Here is a 15,360-nt window from a genome sequence, read left to right on the forward strand (position 1 = left end):
AAGTGACTGATGGGGGAAACTATAGAGATGTTTCTCCTTGAAGGGAGTCAAAGTTGTTGACTGTTTATATCTGGTGTGAGACCTCTTTACCTACCCAAAAGAACTGGAACAAGGAACTCAATGCTACCGGAAATGGTTGGAGGTAGACATTTTAGAAGAGAAGGTGAATAAAGGTTGGGGGTGGTGGGGGGAGGAATAGAAGTCTATGGTGATAGAGTGTGATGAAGGACACTAGAAACAGGCTTGTGTGGATCACAGAGAACAGCACTGAGCTACACAGCCAAAGGGCCTGGAGTTTCTATGTAATTTTCTGCAAAAAAAATCTGATTTTGTGAACAAAGGGCTAAAATTCAGGAATATTGAATTTGAACGTAGAAGGTTGAGGGGGGAGTTGATAGAGGTATTTAAAATTAAAATTATGAGGGGGATAGATAGAGTTGACATGGATAGGTTTTTTCCATTGAGAGTAGGGGAGTTTCAAACAAAGACATGAGATGAGAGTTAAGGGGCAAAAGTTTAGGGGTAACACAAGGGGGAACTTCTTTACTCAGAGAGTGGTAGCTGTGTGGAATGAGCTTCCAGTAGAAGCGGCAGAGGCAGGTTTGATTTTGCCATTAAAAAAAAATTGGTTAGGTATATAGACAGGAAAGGAATGGAGAATTATGGGCTGAGTGCAGGCCGGTGGGACTAGAGTAAGCTTTTGGCATAGACTAGAAGGGCCAAGGTGGCCTGTTTCCGTGCTGTAATTGTTATATGGTTATATATGTTTGCAACTTTTGAGGTTTGAGACTGATACATGGATACCAGGAAGCTGACAGGATGGAACCACATTGGACTTAGGCAGATTTTAACACATCGGCTGATTTTTTAATTAATTTATATAATGTGAACATCCTTATCACCCTTGATCTCAACCTGAAGCAACCTGCAGACCATCTGGTGATTGTACTCACAGGACTGGTGAGAATTTGTGCCCCTGATAAAGAAAAGCCAGCAATGTGACCATGATTGTTCTTGGCAAATTTTTCTACAGAAGTGGTTTGCCATTGCCTTCTTCTGGGCAGTGTCTTTACAAGATGGGAAACCTCAGCCATTATCAATGCTCTTCAGAGATTATCTGCCTAGTCACATAACCAGGACTTGTGATATGCTTCAGCTGCTCATACCACCATCGACCACCGGTTTAAGGTGCAAGATTTAAAAGGGATCTGAAGAGCAACTTCTTGGAGAGATTGGTGTGTATATAGAACAGGCGTTCAAAGGAAGTGGTTTACAATAACAATGCTTAAAAGACATTTGGGTAAGTACGTGGATAGGAAAGGTTTATAAGAATTTGGACCAAATGTGGGCTTGGTCCTGATGAAGGGTCTTGGCCCAAAACATCAGCTATATATTCTCCTTCATAGATGCTGCTTGACCTGCTGAGCTCCTCCAGAATTTTGTGTGAGCAGCTTAGATAGTCACCTTGGTCAGCATGGGGGAGCTTGGCCAAAGGTTCTGCGTCTGTGTTGTGTTACTCTGTGGCTCTTTGACCACCACCTTGGCAGGAAAAAACCAGAGATGGCCCTGTTAACATGGCAGGAATGTGTTGGGAGTCACAACTGCTCAGTTCCTACCTGAGTGGAGAGAATTGAATTTTCAAAGAGGGCCAATCTGAGATGGATTTTATTCCTTTCTCTGGGCCCACACTTATATAATACAGTATATACAGTCACTCAGAGGGGTCAGTTCAGCTTCAGTGCAAAGTTGTAGCCAGAACTTCACCGGTCTTTGTCTTTAAGGTGTTGATTAGCCACTGCGTGGTGCCAGGAAATGCTGCTTCCATTACTTAGCTCAGCTCCATAGATTCAGGATTATATTACTTGTTTGGCAGTAATATCATTTTCATCTTCACTAAGATCATTTTCACTGGCAATAATACGCGGCCCTCTACACAGAACATTGATTCATAGTATCTAAAGCCACATCTTGTTATTTCTAATTTAGAGACAGCACAATACCAGGTTCTTCAGGCTCAACAAACCCAATTGCATCAATGTGACCAATTAACCTACTAATCTGTAGGTCTTTGGAAAATTATGCTGCCCCAAATTGCTTGTTTGGCAGTAAACTCATTTTCATCATCACTAAGACTGTTATGCTGCCCTCTACACTGGGCATTGATTCATTGTGTCTAGGGCATCACTATCAATTTGTGTGTTGCCCAGGCTCCTGACCTTTCACTCTGAGCCTCGAGATCAGGGGTTCCCAACCTGGGGTCCATGAACCATTTGCTTAATGGTATTAGTCCATGGCATAAAAAGATTGGGAACCCCCTCTCTAGAGTGAGAGGTAGTCGACTCTGTAATAACTGAGCATGTGACAACCAGCTCATCCTTATCTCGTTGGCTGCTGGCTTTGTCCGTCTTGTGGGTTTTGGAGATGATGTCAGAGTAGTCAAGGAACTCCCAAGCATCTGAGGGATGTTACACACGGCATCTTCTATATACCAAGGAGTTGTGGAATAAACATCTTGGATCATGAATGGAGTTCCAGGCAGAGGGGCTTCATTTGCCTTCGTCTCATGGTTGCGCCTCTTGGGAATAATTGGACCTCCCGGGAAGTTTTTAGAAAAGCACCTGACTGTTTACTTAATTCTTGTAGATGGAGGGAAGGATTCAGGCTGGCAGGATCCAGGTCACATTTCAGAATGATCCAATATAGAATCTATCCTGTACCTACAACATTGATGTATCCAGTCTGATTTAGTTTCTATCAATAGTGATCACATCAACGTCTTCAAGATATTGATGGAGAGAATTAGCAATAAAAGTACCTTTGATAAATTGGTTCATTATTGGTAAATTGTTGTCAAATGTATTGATGTAGAGTGAAAAGTTTTGTTTTTCATGCTAACCATACAGATCACTGAGGTAGTTCAAGGGAAAATAATAACAGAGTGCAGAATAAAGTATTACAGAGAAAACTCTTTGCAGGTTGACAAAAGCCTGTAAGTACATGCCTCCAGGCTCAAGGGCAGCTTCTATCCTGCTGTTATCAGACTATTGAATGGTCCCCAGATACAATAAGAGGCACTCTTGACCTTACAGTCTACCAAAGGAAAAGAAGGAGTGGTCAGCAACAAAATTAGAGGCAATATTTACATTGTCATTGGAAAGTTTATTCTTGTTCCTTTCTTTTTAAATCCCTAGGTCTTTGTCTAAAGGCCACACAAAATTCATGATGTCTCATTGCACTAAACCCGCCAACCACTGGAAGGTAAGTAGACAGAACTTGGATGTGCTATTTTTGAAATGGATGTTGTGGTTTCAGTGATACATATTGCTTCAGAATCTTTCTCTATGAATTTCAAGTCTCATGCACCCAGTTACAACCCAAAAATATATTCACTGGGATCTCATATCAAACAGGCATGTGTTCTTGGCAACCAAACTTTGAAAGTCCAAAGAGTTTCCAACAGCATTATTTCATGCTGGTGACAATCAGCGTGCATACACTGACCCGCAGGTGGCAGCGTAATAGGTGATTTTCAGTTGCTCTAACCTCAATTGCAGACTCAAGTTGAAAAGAGTAATGTGGAAATAGCAGCTGAATTGTGCGTTAATAATCAAAAGATCAGTTTTTGATGTTGCTCTTCACACTAAAGCTGCTTTATGAATGGAAACGGCTGTTGAACTAAACTTATCTCTGTATTTTATAGGCTAGTGTATTTAGCCAGTTGAGCTGGATCTGTTATTCGAACAGATCACAGCCAATGGATGATTTTCCTCCATCTGCCTTATTCTTAATATCTCATCATGAACCTTCAAATACCAGTCTGGTAAATGAATGAAGCAATCCCACTTCAGTGAAATAGCCTTCTTATGGTATACAATACATTGTACAGGACTGGCTTAACCTCAGCCCTTTGCATCTCGTACTCAAAATCTGAAGGTCTTCATTCCAATTTTCGTTGATTCATTTTAGCAATCCATGCACATGGACCCTAAAGTTCCTTTGGATGTTCCTTGGTTGAGATGCTCACCACTGAAAAATTGCTCACTTTGAAAGTCTGAAGAAAATGGCATCACATTGAAATCCATTCACCATTATTTATCTCATACAGAGAAAGTCCATTCAGCCTATCAGATCCATGAAAGAAATCCCATTCATCCCATTTCTCCTCTGCATATTTCAACCATTTAATGTGCCCATCTAAATACTCAGAACGCCACACACCATAATGACATTAGCAGACTATCCTCCCCACAGCCTCAATGGCTCAACAATGCAAATTCTTCTGTACATGGCAGGTCTCATCCTGCCAAACAGAGCACTTTTCTGTTATACCTGATGTCATTTGCCACTCAGCCAACTTTGCAGCTGGGCAATTCACATCCTCAACTACTAGAGCAATTTCTGCTGACACTCTCATCGGAGGCTTTAGTGTTTTCTGTAAGTCAAACATGCCCCATAGATAAGGATCGTCACATGATTAAGATGTTCAGTTTGCCCTCTCCAAAACATTTCAGGTATTTTATCCTTAATTATAGGTTTCAATCAGTACATATAATATCAGAGAAATGTATACAATATACATCCTGAAATTCTTTTTCTTCACAAACATCCACAAAAACAGAGGAGTGCCCCAAAGAATGAATGACAGTTAAATGTTAGAACCCCAAAGACCCCCCCAGCTGCCCCCTCCCATGCATAAGCGGCAGCAAAGCAATGACTCCCCCTCCTCCACCAGCAAAAGGGCAACTGCACCCCCCACCGAGCACTCAAGCATGCAGCAAATCATCAATAAAGACACAGACTTGCAGTACCCAGACACTACTCATTCACTGGTAATTCACATAGACTCTCTCTCCCTAGCAAGGGAAAAAGAGGTGTCCCCATTTCACAGCCAGACAGGAGACACAACAAAACAACTTGTTGATTTATGGTGTTAAGTCTGTTGCGTCAGTTTTTCTGAGTTCTGCACCCAAAGAACTCGGGTCTCCGGGCACACAGCCAGTAAGCCGGCTTGCTGCTTTCAATCTTCCATGTATTCCCATAACCCATCAGGTGGCAACACCAGCCTCGAATCAGCCCGTCTCCAGAGCCATGAAAATCCGGCACCCTGAAGGTGTGCCAGTCTTCCAGGCCATGTCCTTGGCAATCAAAAAGCGTCCAGACGTGAGGCCCTGAGAGTAGGTCCCATTTCCACAAAGAAACAAAGTCAGCATGTCTTTAGTTATTAGTTTAGTCTTTAGTTATTTCCTGACAATGGAGGTAAGGTAATTCTCTGGACTACTCTCCCCCTTGCTCTTCTAGTCAAAGTGAACAACATTCCAATCTAAATGAACATTCATTGATTGACATCTGGCAATGACACTTTTGCAATCTGCGTGGAAAAGCCTTTTCAATGGGGTAGTTCCACTTTCTTGACCGCAGAAGTCTGGGTGAAGTAGTACAAGAAGTCCCTAAATGAACAACCTTTGAATAGAGGGAACTTTTTTCAGAGATTGGTCACAGTATCTGCAATCTTCCCTCTACTCCTTTATACCCAACAATGGCAAGGTCCTGGGAACTTACCAATATTAGGTGATATTCCTCTTGCATTACTTCTGTTTTATGAAGATGTATTTTGATAAGGCATCGTCTTGTTAGCATCAAACAGGCATTCCTTTCCTCTGTAGACCCAGTGTTACTGGAAAACACAGGCAGTTTTAGTAACAAATACAGACATTCAATTGAATGTTTCTTTTAAGCTCAGTGTTGAGCATCAGCTGAGTCTTTAATAATAGTCACATACAGTCATGAAATGTAAGCACAGGCAGCAGGCATTGGAGGTAACTAATATCTAGCATAGAAAGTGAATTGTTTAAAGTAACTAAACTAAATGGCATATCACAGTAAATGGGTTTTCACTCAAAGTATGTTCTCTTTGATGTTTTATCGGGCATACCCTGCAATAATATAATCTTTAGCGATCATTTTGGAGTTCTTGTGACAGCTTTCATTAATATGATTCTGTATGCTGTGATGGCCCTGTGGGATTTCCACGGTGCGAGCGTTTCTCAGCCCCACAGTTACCATGGAGTCTCGTAATACAATTCTTCGTTTAATTTTCAAGCCAGCCTACCCACTGTGCAGATAACAATAGAGAAACCCTCTTGTCAAGGTCTTTTGCTTTTGATTGTGGTTTCTTAAAGTTGCATTATTTTATTTTTTCACTCTTTGCAAGGTCGGGCTCGATGGCTCCAGTCATCTGCAGCCCAAAGCGAGGCAAACATGCAAGAGAAACAGGCCCTACTCTTCACAGTCTTGTGCCGCTCCTGCACAGCATGTGCCTCACATGCTCCAAAAGTAGCGTTAAATGATTACAGCACATTTCATTCTAATAAGTCTGAGGATCTTCCTCTTCTGAAATTTCTAAATCCTCACTTCTTACTGTACTTGCCCTGCAGTAGAGTTCTTGAACAGGGTCTGAACTAGAGCAGAACTGGGTTACTGGACTGATAATGCAGAGATCACGTGTTAAAACCTTGCCATGGCAACTGGGGAATCTAATTTAAGTTGATTAAATAATCAGTAATAGAAATTCTTCATCAATAATCATGACCATAAAATTGCTGGTTTGACAAACCAAAACATTCAGTTCCATCTTGTCCTTCAGGGAAAGAACCCAGCATCCCGACGCAGTTCTGATCTCTGTAACAGCAAGCTCACGGCAATGTCATTGCCTTCTAATTTTTGTTTTTATCATTATTTATTCATTTATTAGACATTGCTGGCAACTTCCAGAATTTAATTCCCAAATTTAATGGACAGGTGAATGTGCGATGTAACGGTTACTTAATTAAACAAACCGAGCGAGGGAATTAACGCTGTGTGACGCGCTTCCAATTAACCAAGTTCCAAGTCAAAAAATGTACGTTCCATCCATTATTACCAAACCAGCAAAAAATAACAATCTTATAGCGATAAAAAATTAACAAAACTTAATTAGCAATAATGCAAAATAAGAGTAATTAGCATTCAAATTAGCATAATTAAGCAATCAACAAAAATATCATTCCCTAATTGTTAGTTCAATTAAACTAAGACAAAGTGTGAATACGTAACCGTACTTATTTTTTTCTACCACACCCCAAATGGTCCCCAGTCAGCACAGATATCGTGGGCTGAAGGGCCTAATCCTAGGCTGTACTGTTCTAATTACTTTCCTGAAGATGGCAGTGATCTGCCTTGGGCCATGAAGTGGGAGTGTACTCTCTCTCAGGGCCCAGCGAGCCGTTTAGTTTAGCTGTGGCGTTCGCATCACTTTCATCCTCTCAAATCGCAGAGCAGGGCTCGGTGGAGAATGATTTTACAGGGCTTCCTCTCGCCTGCAGATCACCATCTGGGATGAGGAGTGCTTCCAGGGCCGCCGGCATGAGTTCACCGCGGAATGTTACAATGTCATGGAGTTCGGATTTGAAACCGTGCGCTCAATGAAGGTGGAGAGTGGAGCGTGAGTATCTGAGCCCCCGGGGAAAGTCGGACTGATCCGCCCAGGAAAGATTTTCGTCTTCTGAGGCAGTCCTCCGGGGTTGAGGAGGACTTGGTTCTGTGGGGTTGAGCGGGACAATGAGTTCATCATCCAGCTCAAAGACAACAGTGCTTGAATAGAATCCTCAGGCTGTCTCATAGGGTTGAAGAGGGGTGGGTGGAACTCAGCTGGGCAGGGCAGGGTTTAGTCTGGGATGTGGGCTGGTGCTTCTGCAATTTGCATTGGCCATCTCTGTCCTCCTGACAAAAAGATCTGAAACTTTCAATGACCTTCACAAGCCGCTTCTCCACTTCGAGATGGGACCAGGGTTTGCTCAGGATGTTGGATCTGTCTGCCGAGACGAATCCCTTCCCTGTCCTCCTGCTAATGTCTTACCATTACCAAACTTGGGTCAGAGTGTGTGAGGCAGATGAGTAACTGGATTTTTTCTGTTAGGACCATTGCCGTAGACACCCTGTTGACTCAGTTCACTTAATTTACTGGTTGATTAGATAAAAAGAGCTTCAGCAGATGCTGTAACTTCAGAATGATACACACAAAATGTTGGAGGAACTCAGCAGGCCAGGCAGCATCTGTGAGGAGGACTAAACAGTTGATAGTTTAGGCCAAACCCTTCATAAGGACTGGAAGTGGGGGGGGGGGGGGGTGCGGAATACAAGGTGGAAGGTGGGACCAGGTGAGGGGGGGAGGTTGTGTGGGGGGGGGAGGTGGGAGCTGATGAGGGGAAAAGTTCAAGAGCTGGAGAAGAAGGGATCAGATAGATGTGGAGAGTGGACTGTGGAGAAAGGGAAGGAGGAGGGCACCAGAGGGAGGTGATGGGCGGGTGAGGAGAAGAGAATGAGTAAGACAGGAACCACCTTAGGAATTGAGAAAGAGAGAAAGGGAAGGAGGGAGAAGCTGACAAAAGTATTTTTGCAGAGACATTGATAGTACCTCTCCAGTGCTTAGAGCTGTTTGTTGTGGAGAGCCCATATCTCAGCAAAGTATGAAGTTCAAAGCAAATTTATTATCCAAGTACATACCATATAAGTCACCATGTACAACCCTGAGATTTACTTTCTTGCAGGCATACTCAGTAAATCAAAGGGGACATGTCGGGTAGAACTTTGAGGGCCGAAAGGCCTGTATTGTATTGTAGGTTTTCTATGTTTCTAAATCCAATAACCATAATAGAATCAATGAAAGACAGCACCCAACAGTGCAGGTGGTTGATCTATGAACTCCTTCATACTCTTGTCATTCTGGGGTAGCAATGTGTGGACTGGGTGGAGCCAAAAACACCCATGTCAAGCTGATGCTCCTTGGTGATCCTGGTCAAGTTGATGAACTATGCCATGCTCTGGTAAGAGTGTTTAACGAGAATGGAGAAGGAACAGTAACTCCCACTGGTTCCTTCTTCGAATGAAGTGGTTGGAGCAATGTTTTATCATTACCAACACCTTTTTTCCCCCACCAGAGGGAGGGGTACTTGACCCAACAGAAACATTCTCAAGCCCTGCACAGACTCCTTTTGGTTTCTGCATTATTCCAGCAAAAGTCCTTAGCAACCCCACCATGACAGGTATTGGTGAGTGGACCAGCACCCATCAGCTCCTTATATCCATGAATCTGGCCTCAAACCAATGGCGGCAACAAGAATCTTGAGGCAACAAAATGTCCCATGGTAACTCTGCTCAGATAATGCGTTGTGGAGAATGTGACAAACCCCAGCCAACAGGAGCAATAGTGTATTTACAGTGTTAGGACAACCCTGAGACTCTTGGCTTCTCTATGAAATATGACATTCTGGACACTCAAACAATTAAGTTAACCTGCATTTGACCATCTGTCAGAAGCTCTTGCTATAGTTCCATTACAGCTATCAAACCTGTAGGTAGATTATCAATTGAATAATTGTTTTCAAGCACAAAGTAGGGTGAGAAGAGGCCTATTGCTGCCCCAGGCCAATTCCTGGATTCAGTTAAATCATGGCTGATGTGTGACCTATCTCATTCTGGTCTACCCACTGTGCTGTGTCAAATATTTATCAATCTGTTGTGATGGAAAATAACTGATTCTTTGAGTCTCAACATTAGAGGCCTGGACACACACAGTTTTAATAATAAGGAATTTATTTACAAGGGGAAGTCGGGTCAACACAAGCAACGACAATATTCTAACAAAAAAAAACGTTTAGGGTTAACACGTGTGGGGAAGGTCAGGTCGGCTGTACAATACACAGGAAGCGGTGTGGGGACAGGGTATAGTTGCACAAACAAAGAACAAGGGAAAAGCACTACGACAGCTATCCCCCTTGACCTTGGATAGCTGCGGCTCCCTTACCAGGACAAACGATAGACCTTCCCAAACATAAATCAATGCACTTACCTTCAATGAGGTGGTCTGTAAGAGAGGGCGAGCCAAGGCCAAGTCTCACCTTTTATAGCATGGGGCTGGGTGCGATAATCCAATTAAGGTGACCAATAATTTAGGTGTGCATTGATTAGTTGGGAGGGACTAAATGTTGACTGGCGTGTGGTGTGTCCTCCGACCAGCCAGGTGGCAGTGCATCTGTCACGTGGCCGGTATCTCTGGATACACAATCTCAAACTTGAAACTAACAATACAAACACAAGAAACTGCAAAGGGTGGAATGTGGAACAGCAGACAAGATGCTGGGGGAGCTTAACCAGTCAAGCAGCATCTACGGAGGAATGTTTTGGACCCAATCAGTCTTGGTGAAGGTGTGGACCCAAAATATCCTCTCTCCATTTCCCTCCTAAAAAATAACAATGGCTGGTGCATGCAGAGATGCTTGCTAACTCCACCCCAAACACCCCTGGTCCTAATCTGTATACCCTGGGGTCCTATGTTCCGAAGTAGTTTCCTTTTAGTTTTCCTTCACATCTTCAAACCTTCACTTGTGTCTCACCCTCTGCTTTGACACTACAAAATCTAGAGTCGGACCTTTGAAAGTTGGGCTTTGGTTGGGACGACAGTGCTTGGTTTCAAAGCCCCAACACTTTCAGATCTTGAGTTCACTCTGTGAAGAACATCCACATTGTTTTCATCGTGTTCTGAGCCATTGATATTCCTCAGGCAGCAACACTCCAATACTGAGGAGGCCACAGTTGTTCCTGAGCCACCACTTTTCAGGGACACTGTGCAGTGATCTAATGTCACCCACATTCTCAGTAAACCGAAGCAGCGTAGCAATTGTATCAGACAGCTTATTATAGTTTCTGCCTGATGGATTTCTGCAGATGCTGGCTACGGTTCACACAGATAGTGAATCAGGAGGGGACCAGCTAACTGAAAAACACAGGTGGTTCTCAGGAGCAGCATCTGCACTGTTAACACCTGTCAACAGCTGCAACCAGCTCTGCGCACAGCTCCCAGCGAGGCTACCTTGATTAACATGATGGCAACATTGATCAAATCACAGCTTTTATTCCATCAGCCTGAAAAACTGTTCAACATCAAAGAAAAACTGTTCTGCAACTTTCAAAGTTGAACTTTCTGGGTCTGATCAGAAGTCTCCAGTTATTTATGAAAATCACCAAGGTCCCAGACACTGCAGAGCAATCTCTGGATGAATCCAGGCAGAAAGAAAGCCTATGGATTCACAATGTCAACCAGTAGGTTGGCAGAAGTGGTTCCCATTATCCCAGCCTTACAGTCTCTAAGCCTTGAAAACCTTGAACACTCCACAAGCTGATCATTTCAGTCATCCTCTATGTTCCTTTCAGCCACTTGTTTCTTCACTGGTTGCACATGTTCAATGTCCTGAACTTAAAATTCACAAACTCACAATTAAATCCTTCAACATCCTCAGCCCTCCCTTTTGCATCAACACCCTCCAGCACTACAAGTCCTGGAGCTCCCCATTCCTCCCATCCTGGCTCCCTGTATATCCCTTACCTTCCAGTCCACCTTAGGAGATAAACTGAGCTCCAATTCACTCCATAATTACCTCTGTATTCTCAGTAATCCATTCCCTTTCTTCAGACTGTTTGGACTGTGGTCTCACTGGACGGGTTCCTCGTACAAAGTTCAGAGTAAATTTATTAGCAAAGTATGTAAATGTCACCATATACATGCCTGAGATAATTTTCTTGCCGGCATTCACAGTAGAACAAAGAACTACAATAGAATCAATTAAAAATTACATAAAAACAAACACTACCAAAGTAAAAAAGAAGACAAACTGTGCAAATACAAAAAGTATAATAATACTAATAGTAATAATAAATATTAAATACATAATACTGAGAACATGACCTGCTGAGTCTTGAAAAGTGAGTTCATAGTTGTGCAACTGGTTCAGGAGCCTGATGGTTAAATGGCAATAACTGTTCCTGAACCTGGTGGTGTGGAACCTAAGGCTCCTCTACCTCCTTCCCAAAGGTAATAATAAGAAGGGAGCGTGGCCTGGATGATGGGGTCTGTGATGATGGATGCTGCTTTCTTATGGCCACGGACTATGTAAATTTGCTCAATGCGGGGTATGATGTTCAAGGATTTTCCCCAGGGCAGAGCTGAATCTCGATTATACTTCTGAAGGAGAGATGCATTGGATGAGAAATTTTACCCTCTTGCTTCCACATTTGTCCAGGATTTCAGGTGGATGTTAGAATCTCCTTTGCATGGAGATTACAGAATGCCCCAAGAATCTTGGACAATGTTCTTCCCTCAACAAGTAATCCAAGTAAATGATTTTGCTAGGACCTTCTCAGGGATATGTAATTCAGTACCAGTGAAAGGAGCAATCAAAAGTAGACTTAAGTCATATGAACAGAGAGAAACTATGTGGAGAGTGAAAATAATATCTTAGATTGACTTACAGTTTCCCAGTTCTAGCGCAAGCTCAAGACACGACTAAGTCTTGAGATGGGGAAAAGGGAGGAGAAAAGGTCTGTGTGAGGGTAGAGGAAAGATCGGACAGATTAGCTTTATTTGTCATATGTAAAGTGGTTTGCTAACTGCTGCTCTATAGTGCCTCACTGAAGATGATCAACACTACACCGAGAGCTTCAGAGTGACCACGCACCATTTTGGAGCCCCTTTGACTCTCCTATGCTTTCTCCACAGCTGGGTGGGTTATGAACACTCCGGCTTCCAGGGTCAGCAGTTCGTCCTGGAGAGAGGCGAGTACCCACGCTGGGACAGCTGGAGTGGCAGCAATTCTTACCACACTGAGAGGCTGACTTCTTTCCGGCCAATCGCCTGCGCCGTAAGTACTTTCACAAGTGCACCTGTGTCCCTGTGCACACAGCCATCCAGTCCAGAGGAAACTCCTTTACCCAGGCAGGGTTCTGCAGTTGGGATTTGCAGGTAAAGTCAATTAAATGGATAGGGTGTTCAAAAGGGGAAGTGAATTCAGAATTTGGAAGTTCAAAGAGATTTAAGCATCCTAGGAGCAGGATTCCCTAAAGCTTAACTTGCAGTTTTAGTCAGTAAACATGAGAAAATCTGCAGATGCTGAAAATCGAAGTAACTCACACAAAATGCTGAACGAACTCAGCAGGCCAGGCAGCATCTATGGAAAAGAGTAAACAGTCGGTATTTCGGTCCAAGACCCTTCATCGGGATTGAGTAAGGGAGGCAATTAGTGTGTTAGCAGTCATTTCCACAGGACTAGAATATAAAAGCAAGGATGTAATGCTGAGGCTTTATAAAACATTCGTCAGATTACATTTGGAGTACTGTGAACAGTTTAGGGCCCCACATCTGAGAAAAGTTATGCTGGCTGAGGTTCAGATGAGGTTTACAAGAATGATCATGAGAATGAAATGGTTAGTGTAGGAGTAGCTTTTAATAACTCTGTACATGCTGGAGTTTAAAAGGATGAGAGGTTATCTCTGAAACCTATAAGATAGAGTGGGTGCGGAGAGGATGTTTCCTGTAACGGGAGTGCCTAGGACCAGAAGGCACAGCGTCAGAATAGAGAAACGCCCATTTAGAATGGAGATGAGGAGAAATTCCTTTCGCCAGAGGGTGGTGAACCTGTGGAATCATTGCCACAAGTCACTGAGTACACTTAAAGCAGAGGTTGATAGATTCTTGTTTAGTAAACACAACAAAGGTCACCTGGTTTAGAGAGTATGGATTATGATCAGAGATTAAGGGAGCTAGGGCTTTACTCTTTGGAGAGAAGGAGGATGAGAGGAGTCATGATAGAGGTGCACAAGATATTAAGAGGAATAGATAGAGTGGACAGCCAGTGCCTCTTCCCCAGGGCACCACTGCTCAGTACAAGAGGACATGGCTTTAAGGTAAGGGGAGGGAAGTTCAAGGGGGATATTAGAGGAAGGTTTTTCACTCAGAGAGTGGTTGGTGTGTGGAATGCACTGCCTGAGTCAGTGGTGGAGGCAGACACACTAGTGAAGTTTAAGAGACTACTAGACAGGTATATGGAGGAATTTAAGGTGGGGGGTTATATGGGAGGCAGGGTTTGAGGGTTGGCACAACATTGTGGGCCGAAGGGCCTGTAATGTGCTGTACTATTCTATGTTCTATGAAAAGGCAGGAGAATAGGGTTGAGTTGGGCCGAATGGTCTAATTTTGCTCCTGTGTCTTATGGTCTTGTGGTTTAGTTTGATGAATTATTGGAGGATGTAATGAGGGTGAATGTGATGAGGCTTAAGTACATCCCGAACACTGAATATCAACATTCCCCTTACATATATGCCATCAGCAAGCATAAACCTTTTGGCCTGGTACCTAGATTCTTTCAAATGTTGTTGGGAATGAGAACTGCAATGGTGAACAAAAAAGCTGGGCCACTACCTTTCTACTCCAGGTGAAATACTTGCTTTGAGTCCAATGGAAAGAAATTACCTGAAGAGCTGATGTGGTCTCTCCCTTCTGTAGAACCACCGTGAATGCAGGATGACCATATTCGAGAAGGAGAACTTCCTGGGCAGGAAGGGGGAGCTGAGCGATGACTACCCTTCCCTACAGGCCATGGGTTGGTGCAACAATGAAGTCGGTTCCTTCCGTATCCACTCTGGCGCGTAAGTGCTCCTCCAGGTTCCAGTTTTTCTGGTAGACTAGACCTCCATTGACACACCTGTTTTAATTTTGATGTCCCAAATCCTGTCTTTTACACCAATTAACCTATTCTGTTTACCTCATTGTGGAGTCATATGGCACAGAAGAAGGCCACCTGGCCCATCTTTCCCATGCTAGCCCTTTACAAAAGCAAATCAATTATTCTCCCCACTACCCTGCACCTCTGTTCACTTCTCAGAGTGATTAAAGCATACAGAACAGGAACAAGCCCTTCTGACCCTCCTGTTGTGATACCCTCCTACACCAATCCCTTTTGTTAACATTTGACCTATATCCCTCTCTGCCTTTCCTATCCATGCATCTGTCCAAATGCCATTTAAAGAATGTAGTTGTATTTACAGTATCTGCCTCTGTCAACTCATCTTGTAGCTTGTTCCACATAACCACCACCACCAGCTTCCCTGCAGAATCAGTGCCATAGAAATGATTGAATGCAGATACTTGGCCTCAATTAATAACTTTTCTTACCCTCCCTTTCAGGTGGGTGTGCTACCAGTACCCTGGTTACCGGGGCTACCAATTCATCATGGAGTGTGACCATCACGGTGGAGAGTACAAGCACTGGCGAGAGTGGGGCTCCCATGCACATACCTTCCAGATCCAATCCATCCGCAGGATCCAACAGTAGAGACACACTGCCAGCTGTGCCTGTTTAACCTGCAAAGTAACAGGGAAAAAACTATGCAATTAAAGATTCCTTCTTTGTTAAAAGCACCTGGTCTTATTAAAGCAGTATCCAAAGCAAACTTGTATTACATAAATACATAATATTATGAAAGGGATGGATA

At 43.4% G+C, this 15,360-nt stretch overlaps 2 protein-coding genes across 2 annotated transcripts in view; one reads left to right on the forward strand and one right to left on the reverse strand.

Moving 5' to 3' along the window:
* The window catches only part of crybb1 (crystallin, beta B1), a 34,240-nt gene extending 21,835 nt beyond the window's left edge, over nt 1-12,405 (reverse strand). The window contains exons 1-2 of the mRNA XM_059986910.1: nt 11,472-12,405; nt 5,560-5,674 (exon numbers count right to left, since the gene is read on the reverse strand). The gene's annotated coding sequence lies outside the window, so the exon portion shown is untranslated. The remainder of the gene's footprint in view (nt 1-5,559; nt 5,675-11,471) is intronic.
* On the forward strand, nt 3,122-15,200 carry cryba4 (crystallin, beta A4). The gene is made up of 5 exons (XM_059986911.1): nt 3,122-3,258; nt 7,362-7,480; nt 12,590-12,731; nt 14,372-14,514; nt 15,053-15,200. The coding sequence occupies exons 1-5, from the start codon at nt 3,220-3,222 to the stop codon at nt 15,198-15,200; spliced, it is 591 nt and encodes a 196-aa protein (XP_059842894.1). The 5' UTR covers nt 3,122-3,219.
* The last annotated feature ends 160 nt before the right edge of the window (nt 15,201-15,360 follow it).

This window comes from Hypanus sabinus, chromosome 13 (assembly GCF_030144855.1).
Source record: "Hypanus sabinus isolate sHypSab1 chromosome 13, sHypSab1.hap1, whole genome shotgun sequence".
Classification (NCBI taxonomy): domain Eukaryota; kingdom Metazoa; phylum Chordata; class Chondrichthyes; order Myliobatiformes; family Dasyatidae; genus Hypanus; species Hypanus sabinus.